At 39.7% G+C, this 27,324-nt stretch overlaps 1 protein-coding gene across 3 annotated transcripts; it reads right to left on the bottom strand.

The window, feature by feature from the left end:
* Positions 1 to 243: 243 nt before the first annotated feature.
* On the bottom strand, positions 244 to 26,101 carry LOC131928800 (uncharacterized). Of its 3 annotated transcripts, none has more exons than XM_059284930.1 (8): positions 25,746 to 26,101; positions 16,655 to 16,801; positions 13,616 to 13,778; positions 11,846 to 11,946; positions 11,074 to 11,217; positions 5,033 to 5,234; positions 632 to 735; positions 244 to 430 (listed from the first exon to the last, which is right to left on the bottom strand). In XM_059284930.1, exons 2-8 carry the CDS (start codon positions 16,734 to 16,736, stop codon positions 315 to 317), a joined length of 912 nt encoding a protein of 303 aa, XP_059140913.1. In that variant the 5' UTR covers positions 16,737 to 16,801; positions 25,746 to 26,101; the 3' UTR covers positions 244 to 314. The 3 variants fall into 3 exon arrangements, with proteins under 3 accessions (XP_059140913.1, XP_059140914.1, XP_059140915.1); XM_059284931.1 differs by lacking the exon at positions 25,746 to 26,101 and adding an exon at positions 24,470 to 24,729; XM_059284932.1 differs by having other exon boundaries at positions 245 to 430; positions 5,033 to 5,198; positions 25,746 to 26,099.
* Positions 26,102 to 27,324: the final 1,223 nt, after the last annotated feature.

Raw genomic sequence — 27,324 nt, 5'->3', positions numbered from 1 at the left:
TGTTACACCTAACCAACCTGACACACCTGACACACCTAACAAACATAACACACCTAACATACCTGACACACTAAGCACACCTGACAAACATAACACACCTGACAAACATAACACACCTGACACACTGAACACACCTGACAAACATAACACACCTGACACACTAAACACACCTGACAAACATGACACACCTGACAAACATAACACACCTGACACACTGAACACACCTGACAAACATAACACACCTGACACACTGAACACACCTGACAAACATAACACACCTGACACACACACCTAACACACATCAGGTAAGAACGTTACGGGTACAAGAACTCTGGTCTTGCCGGGCTGCCTATCCAGTCACAGTCCACGTGGACATAGACAGGCCTTGACTTTGACACAGATCTCAGTTGACCGTCCAGCAGGTTCCCGCCTGGCGAGAAGAAAAATTTGTTGGTTAAAAATGTTGGATGACTTTTTTGAAAATTTTGGATCAGAAATATGTTGGATTTTTTTTTTAATAGTTAGATCAGAAACATGTTGGTTTTTTTTTAAATAGTTGGATAAGAAAAATGTAGGATTTTGTTTTAAATGTTGGATCTAATTTTGTGAACTTTGAACTCTATGAACTCACTATTATGTCGCGACATCTCAAATTTGTAGAAGGGGTCATCTGGCATGGGAGTGAACTCAGCACACATAATGGCGTCCTCATCCTTGCTGACATACTCCTTGGCTCTACGGGGGGGAAAAGTCACAGAGTGAAACTATTTTTTTATTGAAGATATCAGCAATTATTGTTTACCCCCTTATAAATAGTATGTTTAGTAACGATCATTTAGGTACCATTTAAACAATAAAAAGCTCGAAAATCATTGGTTGTTTGTTGTTATTGTTTTTGTTGTTGTTGCTGTTTTTTTCGTACGTCTTCGTCTGCATTGGACAGATCACTGGGTTACTAATTATCAAACCTACCGATCCCAACTCTTTTTTTTTTAAATATATCCCAACCACCAGTTTGTTTTAGTGACCCTTCTCTGTGAGTCGCGTGACAACGGGACTCTTCTAAGTCTGTGACTTATAGAGATATAGTGTCGTCTACCACCTCCTGCCTACCCCCACCCTCACTTTTCTTTTTTTTTCTTAAATGGGGATTTGTCTGCGGTATTCCCTCCTCTTTACATCTACCGACCTTTTACAAGATGCTGTCGTCTCAGCAGGGGCGTAGCGAGTGGGGGCGGGGGGTGCGGACCGCACCGGGTGACACCATTTAGGGGGGTGACACCAAGGCAAAAAATAGCAAAATATATAGAGAAAAACTTGAGGGGGGGTGCAAATCAAAAGTTTGAGGGGGGGGGGGTGGTGCAAATCGAAAACTTGAAAGTTTGTCCCCGGGAAGGGTTGCAACGCCTCTGAGGGGGGGGAGGGTGACACCATTAAGTGCCGCACAGGGTGACACCCGACCTCGCTACGCCACTGCGTCTCAGTGATACGTCACTGTCACCTACCTTAGCTACGATGCTGTCACAAGATGACTGACGCTATAACTAACTTTATTTATTGAACTATTCATATAAACCCATAGCTCCGCCGATGAACCCCATAACTTCTCTAATGAATCCCAGATCTCCACCATTGGACCTTATATCTCCGCCAATGAACCCTACATCTCCGTTAATAAACCGTACAACAACTCTAATAAACCCCCACTACTTCGCCAACGAACTACATAGTTGCACCTCTGAACTTCACAACTTGTCCAATGAGCTTTACTTACACCGATGAAGTCTTTAGCCACGCCTATGAACCCCATCCGTCACAAGCCTTTAAATAGCCCTCTCCATGTACCACCAGTCTGTATTGACAAACACCAATACACCCACTCTTTACAGAGTCTCAAACAACCCGCCAACCCTACCTCCCTTCACGTTCTGACGTCACCACCACCCTACCAACCACATCCCCTGTAGACAAATCTGCACCAAAAACCAACGAACATTTGTCAATAGACCTAGTTTAAGACGGTGTCTACAAATTGACACATTTCTACCCGTCTATGTTTATCGTTTCTCTGATCTAACTATAGAGACTCATCAGTCTATTTTAGTCTCTCTATTTAGTTAGGCAAAGATCTCATTAGGCGATAGTTTAAATAGATATGTATGCGATGTCTAGTAAAGTGCTTGTAGGATTATTTATACATATATAATTACTTGATATTCGGCCTACTTAAAGTGAAGGGCATGGTCGGTTGATAGAGCGGTTCTATAGTTGTGAAAGTGGTTCCACTACCCTCGAGCAGATGAAGCTATTTATAGACATAAGACAACTGCTGCTCCGATGTTCTTTGGGAAGCAAAGTCTAAGGAAGTCGGAGTCAAATGGCCATATAGCTCATATCATGTTGGCCAGAGTCAAATGGCCCTATGGCCTATATTATGTTGGCTCATTACACTAATTTACTATGCCGTTGGACTTGTTTAATTTGTCGTTTGATCCCAGTGTTAAAATTAAGAATGAAAAAAAGAAGAATATTTCCGGCTACCAGAAATCACTCTAAGAAACTTAGTACAGGATCGAAAACTTGGAATAAGACTTACTCCAGCAAAGTGAAACGGTGCTCAAATTAATGTGAGCATACAAACAAACACACAGATACACACAAATACAGACAAACTTTCAATCTTACCGACTCGGGAAGATTTACAACGATCTTGGCAAGGTTACAATACCTCTGTACTCCGTATACGAGAAAGAAAAACGATAGCTTTTAGGTTTGGTGAATGTTACAAAAGACTCGTTAAATTTTCTTATCAAATTCATTTTCTGTCTCGAGCTTAAGGAAGAAAATCGGGAGTTGTCTCTAAAAATATTGTCATTTATTTTATTTTCTAGTTTACATAATATTCCAGTAGAGAAAAACTGTGTTAAAAACAAAACAAAACTTAATCTTCGTTTCGAGAAAATATCCCCTCTCTTTTTAAAACTTCCGGTTTGTCTGAAAAATTTCCCATCAATCAATCGTCGGTGACGCCTCCCGTATCAAGCAGCACCAAGCAGTCATTCATGGTCTTTACCCACAATTCCCATCACTTCCGCTCCCATACACTTCCGCTGAATTTTTCAGAACCCCCCGGCCTCATTTCTATTACTCTGTCAGCGCCGTTTAATCCGGCCTGCCTCTACCAACTGCCCCCCCCCCACACACACACACAACTCTGCCGGATGCCGCCAACCTACTCCTCTCCCTGTTCTTTGAAGTTACCCGTTTAAAAAATAATAAATCGTTAACCAGATACCTAGTCGTTGCTATGGTTACTAAGCGTTGGTGATTCTATTTCCGGTAAAACCTCTATGATTCCTGCGTATCTTACCCGCTAATAGTTTTTCACCTCGGCTCTCTAATTAGGGCCCCATTTAACAAGTGGAACAAAAAATTTTGAAGTTGAATTTACTGCTTTGATTTAAATATTTTGTCAGGGGTTGCTGGTAAGCTCTAAGCTAGTGTCTGTCATCACCAACATGATAGTTGTGGATTCGAATACTTTTTGTACCAGAAATTCAGTTGCAATGCTATGATGTTAGCACTTTTATCAGTTAAAATTCAATTCTGAACGTGACCACCCACCTAAATAGAAACACCGCCAACGTGACAACTCACTAAAACACAAACACCCCCAACCTGACAACTCACCTAAACACAAACACCCCCAACCTGATAACTCACCTAACATAAACACCTCCAACGTAACAACTCACCTAAACACAAACACCCCCAACCTGACAACTCACCTAAACACAAACACCCCCAACCTGACAACTCACCTAAACACAAACACCCCCAACCTGACAACTCACCTAACATAAACACTCAACCTGACAACTCACCTAAACACAAACACCCCCAACCTGACAACTCACCTAAACACAAACACCCCCAACCTGACAACTCACCTAAACACAAACACCTCCAACGTGACAACTCACCTAAACATAAACACCCCCAACCTGACAACTCACCTAAACACAAACACCTCCAACGTAACAACTCACCTAAACACAAACACCCCCAACCTGACAACTCACCTAAACACAAACACCCCCAACCTGACAACTCACCTAAACACAAACACCTCCAACGTGACAACTCACCTAAACATAAACACCCCCAACCTGACAACTCACCTAAACACAAACACCTCCAACGTAACAACTCACCTAAACACAAACACCCCCAACCTGATAACTCACCTAAACACAAACACCCCCAACGTAACAACTCACTTAATGCAATCGTCCTAAAATGACACCCCCCTCCAAAAAACAACTACAAACACGTCCAACGTGACCACTCACCTAAACACAAACACCCCAACGTGACCACTCACCTAAACACAAACACCCCAACGTGACCACTCACCTAAACACAAACACCCCAACATGACCACTCACCTAAACACAAACACCCCCTACGTAACAACTCACTTAATGCAATCGTCCTAAAATGACATCCCCCTCCAAAAAAACAACTACAAACACGTCCAACTCACCTAAACACAAACACCCCCAACGTGACAACTCACCTAAACGCAAACACTCCAACGTGACAACTCACTAAACACAAACACCCCCTACGTGACAACTCACCTAAACACAAACATCCCCAACGTGACAACTCACTAAACACAAACACCCCCAACCTGACAACTCACCTAAACACAAACACCCCCAACCTGACAACTCACCTAACATAAACACTCAACCTGACAACTCACCTAAACATAAACACCCCCAACGTGACAACCCACCTAAACATAAACACCCCCAACCTGACAACTCACCTAACATAAACACTCAACCTGACAACTCACCTAAACATAAACACCCCCAACGTGACAACCCACCTAAACATAAACACCCCCAACGTGACAACCCACCTAAACACAAACACCCCCAACGTGACAACTCACCTAAACACAAACACCCCCTACGTGACAACTCACCTAAACACAAACACCCCAAACATGAAAACTCACCTAAACACAAACACCCCACCATCACGTTTGTCACACAGAAACTTGACACTCTCCCCGCTCATCAAATGCAACGTGGCATTCCGCTGCCATATCTCCAGCGACTTGGCGTGCTGGTACGTATAGTTCCACCTCCCCCTGAGTTCCAGAGGAAACTTGCAACCTGGTACTGTAGATGTGATCGATAAGAGGGTAAGAGTTGGGGCTGGAAAGAACACGGGAAGAAAAAAAAAGAAACCAAATACATTAATGCATTCATATAGATCATAGAAGTTTTCTTGTCTGATTGTTGTCTGTCAAGGGGAGAGAACCGTAAGGAAGTCGTCGTTTCTCTCCCTTAGTTTATAGGGATGATAAATCATGTTTATGGTGTTATGAAATGTTTAATATTTGATTTAAAAATTTAATAAAATGTTTACGGATAAGATAACATTTTACACTAAAATTATATAATTTTATTGTGATAACTATAATAATTAAAACTTTTGTTTAGTTCTAGTGGAGCCAGATTTTTAAAAAACATAAGAATCGGCTGTTCTCGACATACAAGGGAGAGAAGCGGCATTGACCGCCCCTCAACCTTGGCAATTATACCATCCAATCTCCAGGGACCGCTGGCTATTTGACCTCTGTAAAGGATACAGATTGCGTCCCTGACCAGTGGTCGTCTAGAAATTTCATCAACACATTTTTTAGACCCAGATAGTATTGCTCTGTCTGACTGTTTGTAAGATATCAGGAAAAAAAAACCTGGTCGTCTTGGTATTTAGGGGTATTCTGGCCTGAACATACCAACATATATTATAAAAGGATTCGAGGTTGGGAGGTTGATAAAAATACACATTATGTGATACATAAAAATATAATAAAATTTTACCAACCGCTGTTAAATCCTTGCATGTTATAGGGGATTAGAGGTTAGCTTTTATTTTTTTTTATTTAACCCATTTTATTCTTGAAAATTAGAAATATTTTTTTAAAGAAAAAACCGGTTCCATATTTTAAATGATTTCTGTATCGTATTTACTTTGAATCCAGAGCAGGGATTAAGTAATCGTACATTAATAAGTTTATTTACAAGTTTTGAGCTGCTGAATTCCACTGAAATAGCTTTTTTTAAACTAGCATTAGACCCCCCCCCCCCCATAAAGTTTTTTATCACATATAAAATATCAACGATAAATCTAATAGACACATACATTTTGTACTTTGTTTGATTGAGATATATTTTATTTTAATTTTACTAATAAATATATCGTGGATTTAGTTTAATGGATACACGTTCATACTCTTAGTATTACTAACATATACTAATGCCTATTTTGTCTACTTAGTTTTACTAGCACATACAGGATGTACATGTTTTAGATAACCCAAATACTTAGTTCTAGCTGCAGGCAAATACCAAACAAATATACAAGCAAGATCGATAACTCATGCACCCAGACAGGTGATCTCCCATTTTACCTGAATATTTGCTCATTCATAGCCCACTGCACTGAAAACGTTGTGTGATATTTGCTCAATGCGCGTTATTTCTGCTACACTGCACGTGTAGAATACGAGGACTCCATTCAGTACAATAAAAATGGCTGCCCATCACTGACAGAGCCCCTAGCCCACCCCACTCTCCACTCCTCTACACCCCCGCTCCTCTATCCCCACTCATCTTTACACTACACTCCCTGATCCTTTATCCCACCCCACCCCTACACACTCAATGATCCCCATCAGTACCAGCTGTCTGCTCATCTTCACTCACTACTCCCCCACACCCCCACACCCCCACACCCCCACCAGACCACACTATTTGTACACTGGCTCCCTTGTCACAAGCCTTCTGCCTTTTTATCGCTGCCTACACCAAGAGCTCTTACCCAACCCCTCACTCCTCCCCTACCCTAGATCCCATACCCTAACTCCCCTACCTCTACTCCCCCTCACTGCTCCCCTAACCTAGCTACCCTAACCTAGCTACCCTACCCTACCTCCCCTACCCTACCTCCCCTACCCTACCTCCCCTACCCTACTTCCCCTACCCTAACTCCCCTACCCTACCCTACCTCCCCTACCTCCCCTACCCCAACTCCCCTTCCCTCTCTACCCTATATCTCCTAATCTTACTCCCAATCTGCTACCCTACCCTAGTTCCCCTACCCTAGCCCCCCCCCCCCGACCCTAGCGTCCCTACCCTGGCACCCTTACCCGAACACCATAGCTTCTTCACAGACACCATTTCGCCACACCGCAGTCACTTCACAGACACCATTTCGCCACACCGCAGTCACTTCACAGACACCATTTCGCCACACCGCAGTCACTTCACAGACACCATTTCGCCACACCGCAGTCACTTCACAGACACCATTTCGCCACACCGCAGTCACTTCACAGACACCATTTCGCCACACCGCAGTCACTTCACAGACACCATTCAAAACACCACTACGATACACCAGAGAAGCGTCAGAGAAAAGTATTGACTTAACGGTCCTTCAGAACTCTAATCCGACCCCCTAGCCCCTCCTCATTTAATCCCCCACAGTCTGACACCGGATATTCCGTGATTTCCATTGAATGGAATCTGGTATTTGAGGGGGCTTCTGGGAAGTGGAGAGCTTAACATGTAAGGGAGGTAAACCCGCCGGTATAATTGCCAGAACAACTGTGGTAAATCCGAAAGATAACATTTGATTGTCGTCCCTTTCTGGGCGATGTTTAGACATATTACTTGAAAAGTGGGGGTATTACGATATTACATTTTGGAGGGTGGTTTTTTTTTCATATTTTGTATTGTGTTCTATTTAAACAAGATTTTTTTTTTTAATTCAAGATAGTTTCTTTTTTTTTTTTAAATGACGTTTGTATTTTTTTACATTTTAGATTTTTGTTTGAAGTCTTTTGTTATCAAAACTTTTGTAGAATCGAATCTGCATCGCATGTTCTACACAGATTCAAGTACTGACTAATCGATAATCGCAGTGGCAAAATCGGTGCCGCTTTGAGCAGTAGCTAGTCCCTTGTTGGCCTATTTGTCTTCGGTAATATTTTTTTTTCTTGCTGTGCTCTTTCCCTTCTTCATTCTAAATTGTAACAACGAAGGGGTTACAAAAGTCAAATAACAAGACCAACATTTTTCCTTCAATGTAATTCAGTACTACGTATCAACATGTAAATGCGTCGTCTTTGCTCTATGAATTCAGTACGTTTTGTCTGAATGTATTGCCCTAAAGTTTGTTCAAACAACTCCACATCAGCGAGATAAAATTGTTTGGTTTCAGAGTTTTCAGGCATAGTCAAGCAGGTTTTATTTTTTAGTAGACAAAATTTTTTGAAGCAAATCCTGATAGAAAAGCAGGCTGCAGTCGGAGTCTATGGATACTATAGCCCCTAACATGTTGAAACGTAATGCTTAATTCTGTTAAAAAAATTAAATTTGATGATTTCAAAGCTTTTTCTCCAAAATGGGTTACTATCGTATAGCTCCACTCCAGTGTTTCTTCCAGACTTTTTTCTCCGGGGGGGGGCACTTGAAATTTTCGGGGGGGGGGGGCGGTAAACTTTCTTCGAGGGGGGGGGGGCGGACACTGTTAAAAGTATATATTTTCTATATAAATTATATAAATTTCATTTCGTTCGGGGGGGGGGGGGCGGTAAAAAGCCCCCCCCCCCCCCCCCGAAGTGATGCCTGGAAGAAACTCTGCTCCCCTCATCCATGTGCTCAATATATTATTAATATAGTTTTTTTTTTTTGTTAGCTTTACATTTCAATTGTATATAAAAAAGAAAAAAAAAACAGTTATGGATTCTAATAAAGAAATGTAGCATTTTTAAAAGTATGTTCTCAGTAGATCGTAACCCTGTTTTACAAATAGTAATATGCTGTCGTATACCGTAAAAAAAAACATATTTCTTAAACGCACTTAAAGAGCACAAAAGGTAAACAAACACACCACATCAAAAACACAACACAGCAAAAACACACCTTGCATTTGTTTTTGGGTAGAGGAGGCAGTGTTTAACAGCATCTATAGATTAACATCATTTATATATTACCTATCGAAACGCTAACCCTAAACTAAATCTCGACCACTACCCGTATAAACACTTGAGATAACAAACTACGGATATCGAACACATCACAGCATTACCCCCTCCCCTCTCATCTCCCCCCTCCCCCACACTTGTGAAATAGTACCCCTAAACAATTTAATTTTTTCTTAGATCAATAAAAAAAAATTTCAACAAAATACAGGGCATTAAAGTAGGCGGAATAACTCCGCGCTAATGCCAAACGGCAGAGTGCTCGGCAACTCTGAGAGAACAGGTTCTGGGGAGGTAGTGGGGGGAAAACTAATAATGGCCTGCGTTATGGTCTGTAAAATGGCACTTGTAGCTCCACATAAAGCCGGATTTAAAACGAATCCGGATAGATCTGGGGATTGCAGTCCGTCTGACATTTTGTTTGAGGAGGGGGGGGGAGAGGTAGGGGATTGTATTGTTCATGTGGGGTAATAAAAGAAAGCATAAAAGATTGTTTAATGGGCCATATAGACAGGAGGGGGGGATTCATAGAGAGATGAAGTGGGTTGAGAAGGCAGATATAAAGCCACGTCTTAGAAGTCTGTTTGATGAACTAATTGATAAACTAGTACATACACAAGGGACAGGTAGACAGAGAGACGGACAGACGGACAGACAGACAGACGGACAGACGGACAGACGGACAGACGGACAGACGGACAGACGGACAGACAGACAGACTGACAGACAGACAGACTGACAGGCAGCCACACCGAAACACACACAGTCGGACAGACGGACAGACGGACAGACGGACAGACGGACAGACGGACAGACAGACTGACAGGCAGCCACACCGAAACACACACAGACGGACATGCACCAACACAGACAGATAAGCCTAGAGGGCTTATACCGATAAGCATGCATATACACATTAAGACATACAAACACATACATCGACACACATGCCATCATTGACAGGCACGCACATACACATGCAGGCTTACACATACACAGATAGACTTACGCATACACAGATAGACTTGCACGTATACAAATACATACACATCAAACTTGCACAAACACAGACATGCATATACACATACAGATGTGCACATGCACAAACTCCAATATACACTTGCAGGTTTATACATACAGACATGAACATATACATACAGATTTGTACATACACATACAGACTTAAACATACACAAACTCGCAAAATAGCAGACAGACTCGCACATACACAGATAGACTTGTACATACAGAGACATACGTGCACATGCACAAACAGACTTACACATACACAAACAGACTTACACATACACAGACAGACTTACACATACACTTACAGACTCGCTCATACACAGACAGACACCAGACAGACGGACAAGTAGTACAAAACCACAGTAGATTTGAATTATTGATTTCTGTGAACAATTAGCGCCGTATTGATCTGTTAGCCTATGAATGAACATAGGGAGAACACACATACATATGTAGATCCTAGACACATACATATGTAGATCCTACACACATACATATGTAGCTCCTACACACATACATATGTATATCTAAATGAGGTAACTCCTTTATCTAGTAACCAATGGTCCTTAAACTACACTGTTTGTTTTAACAGAAATCAGTGGTCCTTAAACTATACTACTAGTCACAACAGAAATCAGAGGTCCTTAAACTATACCGCTAGTTCCAACAGCAACCAATAGTACTTAAACTAGGCTGTTAGTTACAGCTCTTAATTCCATATTTGGCTTTTATTTGAAGCCTATTTTATTAAAGGCTACAAGGGGTGAGTCAAAGTTATGCTTAGCTACTGTTGCTATTTTAAAATCATTTTAATAAGAGTTTTTTGGTTACGAGAAAGAGGGGAGGGCTAAAGTATGTATTAAATTTTATAATCGGGTCGGGGTTTGAAGTCCGAAAATGGCCAAAACATCGTTACATCATAATATTGACAAGGATGAAGATAAAAGTGAAGATAAAAGTTTGAGACTTACGGGCACGTCGTATAAAGGCGTTGGTTGTGTATGCTGGATGGTGCTCGATGTAGGAGCCTTGGACGTCACAGGTGGTGGCTATAGATAGCTTGGTGTCTTTTTCGGATATAACGGGGCTGAGTAGGTTGGGGCCGTCTCCTGGGCCTGGGGAATGGGGGGAACATAATTAGTTAAATTTAATTGGGGGGTGGGGGCTGGGATTTCTTGTCCGTGTTGTCGACTTGACAAAAGGTCTTATAGTCGTGTGGTGTTATGGTGTTATGGTGTCATGGTTTATTGTACTATAGTCAAGCTATCCAATAGACGATGGTTCTTATGCTCGATGAGTATATGGTTGAACGGTCTTATGGTCGTATGGTGTTATGGTGTTATGGTTTATTGTAATATGGTACGAGGGTTCTTATGCTCGCTGAGTGTATGGTTGAGTGGTCGTATAATGGTCAAGTAGACTAATGATGGAGTGTTCTTATAGTCGAGTGGTCGAGTGGTCTTATGGTCGTGATCTTTAAGTCGAGTGGTCTGAAAGTCAAAAGTCACATTGGTAGAAGTAGAATGATCTTCTTGCTTTCCTTCAAAATATAATTTAAAAAAACAAGGAAGAAGAAAACTCCACACTCTTCCCAAAGGTACAGTCACTGAGACACAGAAGATCACCCTAATGGCTTGGAGATAAAACAACGCGCTGACCAGTGTCCAAGATCCCCCCCCTCCCCATGACTAGAAGATAAAACAACGCGCTGACCAGTGCTGACCAGTGTCCAGCGGTACTCACCTATGAGTCTCAGCACCACATACTCAGCCCGAGGGTGGTCGGCGATGTAACTGAACCCCAAGCACAGCACCCCGTCATCCTCGTTCTTGTACTTGGGGCGTCTGGGAAATATTGAAACACAGAAATGTTTTGATATGCTGGAGGGGTAACTCGGGGTTCATGTAGTAGGGTATTGTAAAGGGAGGCGCTATGTTCCATAAGGAGGAAAGTCAAGTAAGTCAAGTATTATAAGGGGAATAAAGCAGACAAAATGGTGGGAGGGAAGCAAGGTAGGTTGTGATAGGGGAAGTAAATACAAAGTGGGGTAAACGAAAATAAACGGGTAAATAATTAAAGGGGAGGTAAGCACAAAGTGGTGTAAGGGGAAGTAAGCTGGCGAAGTATCGCAAGGGGAATTTTTTTTTAATTGTAATATAACGGGAAAAAGCAGTAGTGGATGTTTTTAAAAAACCGACAAGGATAAAACTAACAATATGGAAAAATACCTATAGGAACAAAAGCCTTGACAAAAGACCAACATGGACAAAATGCCGACATAGACAGAAGGCTGAAAATGGTCAAAAGTCTGGCAAAATCCACAATCACTTTACTATTATCGAACAATCAAATAACAGTCATTGCTCAATCTCCAAAAAAGTAAGGAAAAATCTCCACGTAATTAACTGTCAAACCATTTCGTAAGAGACACATTTTACGGCATAATTTACTGCTAATTAATTAATCATAATGTAAGTAATAATTCTGAAAAAGGAAAATTACAGACAGCCATTAACCCAGCTTCCACGTATTCTCTTCTCGTGCAGATTGTTATAACTCTAACGTTAACGTAGTAAAAATTAACGCATTTTACTGATTAACCCAAGACGCTAATTCCAATGCTAAACTCCTTTGTACCCTTACGTCCGAATTATCTAAATGCCTGCCATTACGATGAGCCCGAACATTCTTCAGAAAAATATTTTATTCAAGTAATCTCAACCAGCGTATGGGGCCGGGCCTTCAATTTCCCCAGGAACATTTCAATTTTTTTTCGTCAAGAGTTTTGTAGAAATGTATTAAGGGGGGGGGGGGGGTATTTTACTTAATATAAACATTAAAAAAACCGATTTATCAAACTCGTGAAATAGGTAATTATTTCTGCTCTTGTTCCATTAAAAGAGGTTGCCTAGTTTTCTTACAGTGGGTCGTGAGATTTGGGAACACAACGAAACAATTGTTTTATTTAACACAAGGCGGACTTCCACTCGGGCGATAGGTTCAGAAAAAAAAAGAATTCGTCAAACTACTATTTTAGTAAGTCCATTATGTTTATTTTATAATGTAATGTACAGATCAGATTTTAGTTTAACAAAAAGCAAACGGTAAATTCGATGTGCAGATTGTTGAGGCATAATAATGTAGTTTGAGTATTTTTTGCAGCTTATTCTTTATTTCTTTCTTTACCCAAAAAAAAGCTGGAAGTCGTTTAAAGCTGAGAGTACTCAATTTTTTGCCGGAATTTTATTAGGATTTAAAACTTAATTTCTACCTGCGCTATGTTACGTTTTAAACCTGGACTCATCTGAGCAAGCAAATGTTAACAATATAACTCTGCTAACTGTCTACTTTACTCACCTGAATGTTAACAACAGAACTATGCCAACTGTTAACTTTAGATTCACCTGAGCAGGTGAATGTTAACAATAGGTCTCTGTCAACTGTTAACTTTAGATTCACCTGAGCAGGTAAAATGTTAACAATGCAACTCTGTCAACTGTCAACTTTACTCACCTGAGCAGGTAAATGTTGCCTTGACTCTCCACGCACCTGTACTTGATGACCTTGGTCTTGCCATGCTTGTAGACGACCTGGTGAGCACGGATACGGATGAAGACGTGCTTGCTCTGGTCAATGAAGTGCCACTTGTCCCTCAGGCGTTGTTGCGTCACACAAGCTGCACGTCAAAGGGGGAAAAAGTTTAGCTGGAGTTGTCGTTCGTTTAAAGAAAAAAAAAATAAGTCGATAGTTTCCCTTTAGGGGTTATCCGTAATGATGTCCACGAGAAAAGGAAGGTCAGATAAAAATAGACGAGTGTGGAAGGAGATCGGAAATTATGTTTTGTATTTCATTTATGGTTGGTCCCTTATCATTGAGTTATAGCTCTTTATTGTGTATTCTTCTTCTTCGTTCTTAATTTTTAGTGTTGGAGGGGATCGAGCCTTATCTGCCAGAGGGTTTGAACTCGAGACATTTTCGCATTTATCAACCATTAGCTTTGGCCGACTCAACCACGCCTCCATCACAATTAAGGATACGTGTCAACTGGTTATGCGCCATTGAGGCCATTGACTCCGATTTCAGCCTGCTTTTCTTTTGGATCTGCTTCCATAGCCTTTGTCCAACCAAGAACAAACTACAAGGCAGCAGTTGTTTGATTTTGGAGTTGTCTCTCCTAGAAGAGTTGCTGTCCCAGCTAACGAGACTCATCTGCCCGAAGGTTCGAACTCGAGTATTGTGTATTATTTTGCTAGAACTAAGTTCCAATTTTTATTCAGGTCAGCTTAAAATGCCTATACTTGTACGTAGAAATGCCTTAATGCATTGCAAAATAATTATCAAAGCATGAAAAAAAATAGACCAGCCTAAAGTAATATGCAAATCGTTTATCTTGTATTTAATAACCTCGTAAAATTTAAGCTGTGTGTTTTTCTTCTAGGATTTGACCTTCCGTTCTTGCTACTGTCCCAGTTGCTACATCCACTATGCCAATCTCTCTCTACTACAATCCTAATCCCATACCGGTACCTTAAGTTTACAAAGACAAACTAATTACAATCAGATGTTTTTAATTAAAACCCACATCTACTCAACCGGGTAAACCTCAATCGATGACGTCATTAAAGATTGAAAGAAAACTAATTAACTTTTAAACAGCGTGTCGTGTGCTCTGTCCCCACCCCCACACGCCAATCCCCCCTCCCCCTATGCCCTCCAGCTCCACTTAAAGACGAAACATCAATTTGATACTAATGGATAAATAATTCCCAACAGCGTGCATTTGGATGAGTACTGAATCAGCTGTGGTGAGCGGATATTTTTCTAGAACATTCAGACCTAACCGTGTTTGTCGAAATTGATTGCTTTAATGGTAGTAAAATATAAATTAAAAGGGACGGCGTGGTCGTGGGTTAAGTCGCACAGTTACCAAGCTAGAAGTCTGGAGTTCTGTTCTTAGACCTGATTGTAAAATAAAAAAAGTAAAGTTTCCTTTTCAAGGATGACGGGTCCATTGAGCAAGTGAAGTAGAGTGTTCACCTGTTTCTGTGACCTCGACATATGAAGAGATAGTGAGGTCAGCACTATCGGCCGCCTTTGCTTTCCCTAATGTGTGTCAGGTACTCATTAGTGCTGGCTAGACTCAGGAACGTTCTACTGACTTGAACCCGGATTCGAACTCAAGACAGTCAGGTTAGCAGTCTAGCGCTCTACCGCTAGGCCACACGGTCCCAAGGCCAGTATGTATCAGACACTAAAAGTCTAGAGATTTGTTCTCAGGCCTGGGTACACAAGACTTCTATGAAGAGTACCTGGATAAAGCCTGGGTACATAAGACTTAACTGACGAGTACCTGACTAAAGTCTGGGTACACACGACTTCTATGAAGAGTACCTGGATAAAGCCTGGGTACACAAGACTTCTATGAAGAGTACCTGGATAAAGCCTGGGTACACAAGACTTCTATGAAGAGTACCTGGATAAAGCCTGGGTACACCATACTTCTATGAAGAGTACCTGGATAAAGCCTGGGTACACAAGACTTCACTGACGAGTACCTGACTCAAGTCTAGGAAAGCTAAGGACGCAGATCTGCCTACATTATTCTTTTATATACACCAGTCAGTAAAACAAATACATTAAATAAACTAACCCCCATAAACTTTCTGGTCTAAGAGGGTATTATAATTTCTTTTAACGTTTATTTAACCCGTTAAAGAAAATAAACTATAAAAATATCAAGCCTTTTTCTTAACTTTCAAACGAATGTGCCGTCTGTATAGCGATATGGACCATTAGACAAACAAGTGTTTGGGGGCATTAAAGACATTTGTAAGAAATAAAAAATGCATTCAGTAAGTACATAATGGAATGTGTATGCAACTGTTCACATGAGACGACAGATACTACATCAGTTTAGCGGAGGAATGCTGTTAATTTTTACCTGAGACATGTATTAATTGTAATTACAACTAACGAGGGTTGAGCAATTAACCAGGGTAAGTAAGCCAGACTCGCTACCGCCCGCGACATTAAAATACATTAAGTCATACTTCCGGTCGTTTGGGCGCTGGCGTCCCTCGGTGGTGAAAAATAAAGGGGGTACAAAATGCCCAAGTGTGAACCTTTTCTAGCCATGTTTAGTTTAGTTTAGTAAATCGAGTTTCGTATTTAACAGGTCGGTATAAGGGTCCATAACTATAAATACATTTTATTTTGCTTAATCAAGACAGAGTGGAACGCCGGAGATTTGTTTCTGCCCTATACTCCACAGAGAGTGATGAGGATTAAGTAAGTAAGTTATCGGGACACTGTTTATTTTGGAGTGCCGTTTATTTGGGTCTAATTGAAAAGAAATAATTAGGGACAGTGTGTTTTATTTTTTCTTCGCATCTTAGTACAGCGGCCTAATCCAACAACTTCCTGACCCTCCCATCCTCTCTCCTCCCCTCCCCTCCCTCCCTTCCTCCCTCCCCTTTCTCCCTCACTCCCTCCCACAGTAGTACTGACGTACAACACTGCTGGGGGGTCAAAGGTCAAATGGCGTGTACTTACTTTGACGCCGATGACGTCTGGACCACGTGACCGGAATCAGCAGCAGACAGGTGAGTGCTATGAGAGAACGGTGGATATTCATCCTTCACATTATGTTGGCGGCTGGCCCAAGGTCAAGGTCATGGCCTTTTGTTGTTCTTGTCTTCGCTGTTGAAATACAAAAAAAATTGCCCTATTTTAAAGTAATTTAAAGTACTATAATGAAATTATATTTTTTTAAGTTGCAGGATTTCCTTTATCTATGCCTTTGTTTAAAATTTTATTTTGTTTAATTATTTTAAACTGATATTCATTGCCAGATTAACCCTACAAATAAACCGTGAGTGATCTCCCCTAAACTTTCTCGAATATTCTTATATAACACTACGGGGGATGGCTACTTGTGATATAGACATGATTTTTAATTACTTTAACTTTTTAAAATAGAATAGAATCTCGTGGAAAAAAATTGCGCACCAAGCAAACGCCAAGCAAAAAGTGTATAATAGTGCGGAGTATTATTAGTACTTAATAAATTCACATGGGTTTTTCGAGAAATCGGAAATAGAGTAAATTACTACTTCCGGTCAACGGAAATTACTCAAAATTTGAAATTACTTGAAATTGCATTTATCTAAAATAGTACTCAAGTTATAGACTTTTGAAAAATTTCCATTTACGGTTATCGGAAATCGCTGAAAAGTTGATACGGACCTACAAATGTGATATAATACTTGTATAAGAAATTTCATCAACCTAGCTGTAACGGTACTCAAGTTATCGTGTTTACACACACACACACACAGACATACAGACAAGATTGCAATACAATGTTTTTCCGACTCAAAGAGGTGTAAAACGGCGAGATTTGCAAAAAAACTTTTTTTTGCACTATTACAAGACTTTCACCATACTTCGTATACGAGAAAGTAAAAAGCGGACGATCAGTAGGTCCGTTATTGTTATCTTCGAGCCTAATTTTACTTGGCTAAATACAAAAACATAGCCGCGATTTAGCAATACTTAAACCCAAAGTTTGAGGGATAATATTTGTTTAATGATGAAATATCTTAATATGCGATAGCAACCAAATAAATATGTAAATCTGGCTAATTAGTTTTTTCTTTGTTCTTGTTTTTTTTTTTCAAATAATTTGAGTTTTAAGATATTAGATAATTTTTTTTTCTGCGAAATAATCCTAACAATTCAGATTGCCATACCGCTCTGATTAGCACAATTTCAAACGTGTCCAATCGAACTTTTTTTTTTTCAAATGTACTCTTGTACTTAACATTTATATCCCATCCCAGAATCCCAGAATATATAAATATGTAAAATCATGGGGGGGATTAATTTCTCCACCCGGAAATGATCCGCCACCATGGTTATGGGTGTAGGGAATACAGAGGAGTGCTACCCCCCCCCCCCCCCTCTGTTGTTTACAGCTCTCTGCACTCTACCCTCAACAATCACCACCACGTCCCATGGCGCCGAGTTTTGCATGAATTTTTTATTTGGTCTTTTTTTTTTATTTCGTAAAAGATTATTGTTTTGTTGTAAATTTCCGAAATTTTGAAATAAAACTATCGTTAACCGAAAATGGAACAAAATATTTTGTTCAATCATTCAAGTATCTGGATTTATTTGTTCTCGCTCAACATTAAAGATTTTCTATTATTCCTGAAAGATTAGATATTCGAGGGTAGCTGTTATCAAACATTCATTTCTAACGTGTACACAAACATGTTTGGATATTGTAATTACACCAAAAAAATTGATAATTGCCTTCGTAAAAAAAAAAACAGCCTCTCATTTCTTCATTCACAATTATAAGGTTAAAAATATATCAAGGTTGATGATTTTAGAAAAAAATAGAACTCATTACAAAGAGTTTCATTTTTTCTTTGCGTCGTTTCAAGAGTTTCTCAGTCACATGACTAAAGTTTAGCAACGTCGTAAATGGATGTTATTTAAGACTGTTCATTCAAAAAGTTGTAATTAGTTATTTGTGACTGTCCAATGAAAGGAATACACCCATGTTATGTCTACATGACTGCAAGTATTACGTAAGGCAAACAATAATGTATTGTTACATAACATTAAAAAATAATGTTTCTTTATATAATAGCAACAATATTACATTGTAACAAAGCATCAACAATACTGTATTGCTACAGGCCATTACAGCATTGTTGTTTAGTGTGGTATGCTGTGCTGTGTATGTTTTATGTAGTGTTGTATGCTGTGCTGTGCATGTTTTATGTAGTGTTGTATGCTGTCCTGTGTGTGTTTTATGTAGTGTTGTATGCTGTGCTGTGCATCTTTTATGTAGTGTTATGTGCTGTCCTGTGTGTGTTTTATGTAGTGTTGAATGCTGTGCTGTGCATCTTTTATGTAGTGTTGTGTGCTGTCCTGTGTGTGTTTTATGTAGTGTTGTATGCTGTGCTGTTTATGTTTTATGTAGTGTTGTATGCTGTGTTGTGCATGTTTTATGTAGTGTTGTATGCTGTGCTGTGCGTGTTTTATGAAGTGTTGTATGCTGTGTTGTGCATGTTTTATGTAGTGCTGTATGTTGTGCTGTGTATCTTTTATGTTGTGTTGTATGCTGTGTTGTGCATGTTTTATTTAGCGTTTTTTATGCTGTGCTGTGCATGTTTATTTAGTGTTGTATGCTGTGATGTGTATGTTTTATGTCGTTTTGTATGCTGTGCTATGCTGTGTATGTTTTATATAGTGTTGTATGCTGTCCTGTGTGTGTTTTATGTAGTGTTGTATGCTGTGCTATGGTGTGGTGTATGTGTTTTATGTAGTGCTGTAGCTGTGCTGTCCATGTTTCATGTAGTGTTGTATGATGTGCTGTCCATGTTTCATATGTATAGTGTCGTGATGTGTTCTACACTGTGCTGTGAATGTATCGTGTTACTTCTAGAGTTTTTTTCTGTCTTTTTTTTTTGCGTTGTTTTGCACTGTTTAACAAGAAGAAATATCATTTATCTATCATCAGAACAACCTACCTTAATCTTATCATCAAAGAATTTCTAATTTTTAACCATACATCCCCCGTGTCACCTTAACAATACGGCTTCATGCTGGCTTTATACCGGCATTGTGCCGGTTAAAGCGTCTAGGATTATATAGAGGGAAAAATATCATGCTAGGGATCATTAACTTCCGGTCAAAGCTGCAGGACGGGAAGACAGAAATAAATTCCGCATAAAAATCTGGAATCTTCCCATCAACACTAAGATTAGTTTCCTAGCTATTGATTTTTGATCAGGGTTTATAAAAGAATATAACAAAATTCAATTTTAATTTTTCCGGGGTGAGGTTCTGGTGCAGATAGTTAAACAACCGGATTTTCAACGAGGCTGCTTGTTAGGTGTATTAATTAATGTAGAGTGGATGGTGATAGACAGTGGGTCTAAGGTTGGCTAAAGCAAAGCTGAGAAAATAAAAAGCATGTATCTTTAATAAGAATATTTTCGTGTATTGTGCAGACGAAATACTTTTTCCAAATACACTGGCAACCATAGTTTTGTTAACGTAAGTCTGTATTTAAAGGTCACACACACACCTAGGTATATATATATATATATATATATATATATATATATATAAATATATATATTCCTAGGTATATATATATATATATATATATATATATATATATATATATATATATATATATATATATATACATAAAACCAACGTTTTTTAATTGATGCTTTAGAAATGTGACTTTAAGTTGTCAAGTACAAAGTATTTTATAGTTTCTAGTCTTAAGTGTAGAGTTTTTATTTTAGACGCTTTGTTAATAGTTCCCACACCCTAAACTAGACGGACTAATCTTTAACATCCTAAATAATAAATAACGGCTGGCTTTTATGTTGCAACACCCTGACAAAATAGACTCGTCTTAAACCACATAACTCTAGCTCAGGGGTCTCCAAACTACGGCCCGCGGGCCTGATGCGGCCCGTGAGGTCCTCTCATCCGGCCGGCGGAGATCTTTTTTCCACGGAAATAAGTGTTTGTTGGAGGTGGCTGAGGAACTTTATCCAGAAAATTCAAAACAATTTGGAAAAGTAGCTTTGGGTGCAAAACTTTTGCATCAAAGTACCTTTCAATTTTTGGAACAACATACCAGTGTGAACAAAAAATTTCAGGATTGAAATACGTGAATAATAATTTGAGAGCAAACTTGGACCTCAAATGTGTTGTCGGCACCCGACAGTGTTTTCTCCAGATTTTTTTCCCAGAGGGGTGGGGGTACTTAACATGTGTATATATTTGAGGGGGGTGGGGGTGGTAAACGTTCTGGGGGGGGGGGCTTCGCCACCCCGAAGAGATGCCCGGAAGAAACTTTGCCCCCCCCCCCTTACTGATATTTGATAGTTAATCCGGCCCTCGGGGTGAAAAATTTGGAGACCCCTGCTTTAGCTTGATAGACTAGACTCAACATTCTTGACGCTAACTAACTGAAATAGACTCGTATTAAACCACATAACTCTAGCTTGATAGACTAGACTTAACATTCTTGTCGCTAACTAACTGAAATAGACTCGTGTTAAACCACATAACTCTAGCTTGATAGACTAGATTTAACCTGATAGACAAAAACTAAGTCGATTAATCTTAACCACACAGTAACCTTAACTACTAGATACTCAGCACATACAGTGCTCAAACTTCACAATTTGACGCCTCCCGTGAAATGTGAAGTTTGAGCACTGTATGTGCGCTAGTTTGTGCTGTGTCTCCCGTGAAATACCCCTCCCCTTTACCCTCTTATGACCTTCCTTTTTTTCTCTCTGTCATAGCTGATATTATGCGTCTCCACTGTCTACCTACTTTAGCCTAACAAAATGTCTGTAACATCATAATATGTATAAAAGGACACCAATATGTTTTATACACTGTGACAAGTAGCTGTGTGGTTGTACAGTTTTACGAAAATAAAAAAATTACATAACACATCTAGTTATCTCCCATTTAGCCAATTATATCAGCAAAGTTCCAAACGAATAATTAGATTATCTTTTCTTTAGTATGTAAACCGCTCGCGGTGGTGTGACGTCGGGTGTTCAAATACACACACACACACACACGCACACACACACGTATTACGGGACGTCACGTGGTACTGGTAGACGTTTGAATGAGCCAGTCTGCACCTAGTGAACCTACCCATTGATTCAATGAGACCAGGTCTAATGGGACATCACTCTAGGGGGGGGGGGAGATTTTGTTCTATAAATAACGGCAAGTAATCCTGGCTTTAATTAGAGTAATTAGAGTGAAGGAACTGTACATATTATATACGAGAAAAATGGCCCGTTGAGGAAGGGTACAACGGGCGCTAGGCTGATAGTGCTGTCTCTTTTCTCTAAACTAAAACCAACCCACCCCCCCACACACCACCCCCCATCCCCCCCCCCACCCCCACACACCACCCCCACCCCCACCACACACCACCCCCACCCCACCCCTCACCCCCACACACCACCCCCTCCACACACCGCCCCCCCCACCCCCCCACCCCCCCCCCCCCCCAAAAAAAAAAACATGTCTACCGTCCCATTCAACGAAATATAATTATATACTTTTTCCAGTGTCCGCCCCCTCCCAGAAAATTCTACCCCCGCCCCCGAAAATTTCAAGTACCCCCACCCCTCTCCGGGGAGGAAAAAGTCTGAAAGAAACACTGAAACCAACCCACCCCCCCACACACCACCCCCCACCCCCCCACACACCACCCCCCATCCCCCCCCCACACACCACCTCCCATCCCCCCCACCCCCCACCCCCCCCCACCCCTCCACCACCCCCCACCCCCCAAAAAAAACATGTCTACCGTCCCATTCAACGAAATATAATTATATACTTTTTCCAGTGTCCGCCCCCTCCCAGAAAATTCTACCCCCGCCCCCGAAAATTTCAAGTACCCCCACCCCTCTCCGGGGAGGAAAAAGTCTGAAAGAAACACTGTAACCAACCCAACCCCCACACACCACCCCCCACCCCCCTCCCCACCCCTACACACCACCCCCCCCCCCCCACCCCTCCACCCCCCCCCCCCCCAACCCCCCCCCAAAAAAAAAACATGTCTACCGTCCCATTGCAAGAAAACCACTTTTTAGATTAGACACATTAATTAGGCTGTAATTTTATTATAGAGTATCGATGAGGAAATTTCTTTTGAGTTGGGGAGGGGGGGGGGCTCAGACGTTCTTACGCGGGGGGTGGGGCTTCGCCCCTACCCGAAGAATTGTATGCAAGAAACTCTTCACGCAAACCATTTAGATTAGACAACATTTCCTTTTTTTCAATGTTTACGCGATAATCAATGACGTCATATTACTGTGTGCACTCTCTGGTTTGAGATTATGTTCTACTCTACGCTAAATGTGTCGACGTCATATTTCGTTTTTCGAATTACTGTGCATGTTTTTATTTTGCTTGTGTTTTCTCTAGAGCGTTCTTGTCAGACAGAGCGTTCTTGTCAGACAGCGAAACTATTAGTATTAATTGGATTATACTATATACAGAAAAAGTTTTTTATATCTTTTTTATGGTGTAGGGCAGGTGAAGTAGAATTCAAATGGTTAAGTTACCTCCACATATAAAGGGATAGTTTAGTCGACTTAACTTTATCTAAACTGAGTCAGGTACCCATTAGAGCTGTGTCGACTCTGGGACTCGAGATCCTAAATCCGAACTTAGACTGACGGGCTAACAGTCTTGCGCTCTACCGTCCAACTTTTACGATTGAACGAAGGCTTTACATGAACGGAGAGATGGAAGGATGGACCAGCAGTGTGACTAATTAGATTAATTAAAGATTGATTAATTGTATGGAAAAAAAGTGGTGGACGAGACAAAAAATCAATAAAACTCATTAATAATTAAATCGCATGATTCTTTGAGAGAAAAATCGATTAATAAATAATTAATAGCTTAACTTTTCAAGATTAAGAGGTTGTTAAAATTTAAAGGTTAAAAAATCAAAAGTTAGCATTATCTTTTAGAAAGCATGTTAATTCGTTCCTATAATTGGATGTGGCAAGTTGTTTATAAAACTTACCTATACACCATAGTGGATATATTATGATGGATAGATTGTAGGAGATAAAGTATAGTGGGGACGGAGTGGTCTAGCGGTAGAGAGCTGGACTACTAACCCTTAAGTCTGGATGTCGAATCCGGGTTCAAGTCAGTAGACCGTCCCTGAGTCCCCCCAACTCTGATGGGTACCTAACTCACGTTAGGGAAAGTAAAGGCGGCTGGGCATAGTGCTGACCACACTTTCTCTTCATATGCCGAGGTCACAGAAACAAGTGAACTCTACTTCACTTCCCCTATAGACCGTCAGGTTTGGAAAAAGGGAACTTTTAAAGTATAGTGGACACTTATAGTGGATACATCGATAGTGGATACGCTAAAGTGAATGCTCTATAGTGGATACATTGTGGTGGATAAATTGTTGTAGATAAAATATAGTGGATACTTTATAATGGATACCCAAAAGTGGATGCACTATAGTGGATATGCTAGGCGTAGAACACCTTAGTTTTATTCGTTAATAACGGTTGTTTTTTTTTAAATTGTTTGGATATAAATTCTTAAAGAAATGTCATTACACGCATGCCTACGAAATGACATAAGTGCAGTATATTGATGTATTCTGTAGACAGATACACATTTTAGCATTCATACATTTGCTTTTTTATATATTACAGTATTGTTAAATAACTTAATTACACCTTAATTGATTGATTTATCAACACATGCGTTCAATTAAATACGCACGTGCTTAAAAGGTGCATATATACTTACCTTTCTCTAAATAAACAATTTGACTATAATCCTGATTTATTCGAAATAGTTCAATAATCCTTCTAGGTCAAAATTTTTCAAAAGTACAGCACAGAATTAATAATTTATTTTCCTTTCCTTGAAATCAACACGCAAAGATTATTCCGTCTGTTAATCTCTCCGCTCTAATCCCCATGCCTCACGCCACGCTAAATATTCCGATTAGCCCGGACAATTCTACCGCACTGAAACTAATTTCCGCCCCGGCTGAATATCCACTGTGTCCGTCCCCACACGGCTCCCATCGACCAACCCGCACCAGCGCGGCGCCTCATTCTCCCCCAGGTCGCACCCAGCACCCTTTGCCCCGACCGTCGCGTCCGGTGAATAGCAGTGCACCCCCTCGATCCGCAGACCGGAAAATCGTCCGTGCTTTTCCGATTTCACTCCAATAGGCAAAGCAAAACACTCGATGTGCGGGGAGTAAATAATGAAATGGAATATAGGAAGAAAAAAAAAAACGTCTATACGGGGATCAAGTACACGGTAAAACTACGCGACACAACAATAATACTACAATACTAGCAATGTTCCCGTTAGGAATACGGGCACTAAAATTATTGTTGCATTTTTCGATTAATATCGGCAGTAGTGCTGTTATGTGATATGAAAGCAAAAAGCTTACAACAAAAAAGAAGATACTTTTAATACTGTGAACGTTTAACACACGTATATGTCACATGCAGTGTTTCTTTCAGGCATCTCTCCGTGAACGCTTCTCATATTTAAACCTTTTCCAGCCCACCTCCACCCCCCTCCCAGGAAGGTTCAAGTCAAGCCCTACCCCCCCCCCCCACATTGGTATATCTAAAAGAACTCTTGGATGTCCATTTGAGTACCCCTATATCTTGAGTAGATATTTTTATCAGATGCAGGTTTCAAACCCTCAAACAAAACTTCATATATATATATATATATATATATATATATATATATATAATATATATATATATATATATATATATATATATATATATATATATATATATATATTTATATTTATATATATTTATATTTATATATATTTATATTTATATATATATATATATATATATATGTAGGCTATGTATAGGCTATATATATATATATATATATATATATATATATATATATATATATATATATATATATATATAGTGAAACGCCACCTTCGTTCAACCACCAGCTACACCACTGATCACAAATATAAGAGTACTTACAATTTATTGAATAATAATTGTAATTAGCTGCTACTTACGTTTATATCACGCTGTAATACGTTAATCAAGTACTTGAGAAAGCTACATCCATGTTAACTCTGCCACACTTTAAAACACATCCTCATCCTAGATTACCTCATGTTTATCACACGGCACTTAACATTATCCCAAGTATGAAAAATTTCACCACAAATATTGTATCACAAAAAAATACTATTCACGCCTATATGTGAATTCAGCAAAGAAACTTCGACGTACTGATTTTTATTTTCTTTTTACGTTCTTTTATTTCGATAGGGCCTTTACCACGCACATAGGCCGGCGGTCTTTGGACTTTGAATTGAGGAGTTTACGTGGATCAAACAGGGGCGACAATGAACCTTGACTGCGTCTTCAGCAGTCGGCCAGCTACGCTGTGTGGAGACGCGGGGGTAAAGGGCGGTAATCGAGTGGGAGAAAGCCTGGGTTAGACTGTGGACCTGCTGGTATTCAAACCGTGCTGAATCCAGGTGGAGAATTGTTAAACTGTTCATTCAGGCCACCTCAAGCAAAACGTTCCTGTGTGAACTATTTGTCAAACTTTGCATTTCAGATGTGTATGTGAGATTGACGTAGGGCAGGGGTCGGCAACCTTTTGAAGCGGAAGAGCCAAAAGTTTCAATTTACAAAATTTCCCTGGTTTTAAAGAGCCACTAACATTGTTTTTATTTCAAATATTAAATTTTGTATTGAGATTATTAGTATTTGTTTAAGGAGCTGGAGAGCCGCATCTTGATATCAAAAGAGCCGCATGCGGCTCGCGAGCCGCAGGTTGCCGACCCCTGACGTAGGGTCATTTATATACAAGAAATAGCTTAGAATATAGAAACAAATCATTCATTTGTTGGCTAAATCTGACGAAGACCTAGTGCCGAAGCATACGTTACTGTCTCGTTGCTGACTTTTATTACTTTTACAATTCTTTTTTCGTTATCTCACTTTGTATTGTACTTACTTCATGAAGCCAAAACCTATTCTAAATATTTTTAAATTATTGTATTTATCATAAATTATTCATTTCATGCAACCTAAACCCGTTCTAAAAATTATAAAATTACTGTATTTATCATACTTATATCATGTAACCTAAACCCATTCTAAACTTTATAAAATTTACGTATTTATCATAATTATTTTATGCAACCTAAACGTGTTCTAAAAATTATAAAAGTATTGTATTTATCCTACTTATATCATGCAACCTAATATAAAGCTAGCTTTTTTTCTTTAGGGAGGTCTTATTTTAAATGTCTAGTTTAAAACCAACGTAACAAAAAAATACGAGGTAAATTTAGCTAAGTGTAGTATGTGCGATCTCACGTCTTTCTCGTGAGTATTTACAATGACCAACAAAGCCGCACACAAAATAGATGTCGCATCAAGAACTAGCTTGATATTTTTTTATATATTTAATTTTCTTGATATTTTTTTCAGGTTTATTTAGTGTAAAAATATTTTTGATAAAGTTGTATTTGATACGTTTTTTTTTTAAATAAATTAAAATACAGATGCACTATACTACAATTTTCTGATTTTATTTTTAATTTTTTCTGCATATAAATACAGTATTTTGATGCT

Source organism: Physella acuta, unplaced genomic scaffold (assembly GCF_028476545.2).
Source record: "Physella acuta isolate Inbredline_101_S28 unplaced genomic scaffold, ASM2847654v3 ptg001550l, whole genome shotgun sequence".
NCBI lineage: Eukaryota > Metazoa > Mollusca > Gastropoda > Physidae > Physella > Physella acuta.
The sequence above is the reverse complement of the archived record's forward strand: the minus strand, read 5'-3'. Positions and strand labels throughout refer to the sequence as shown.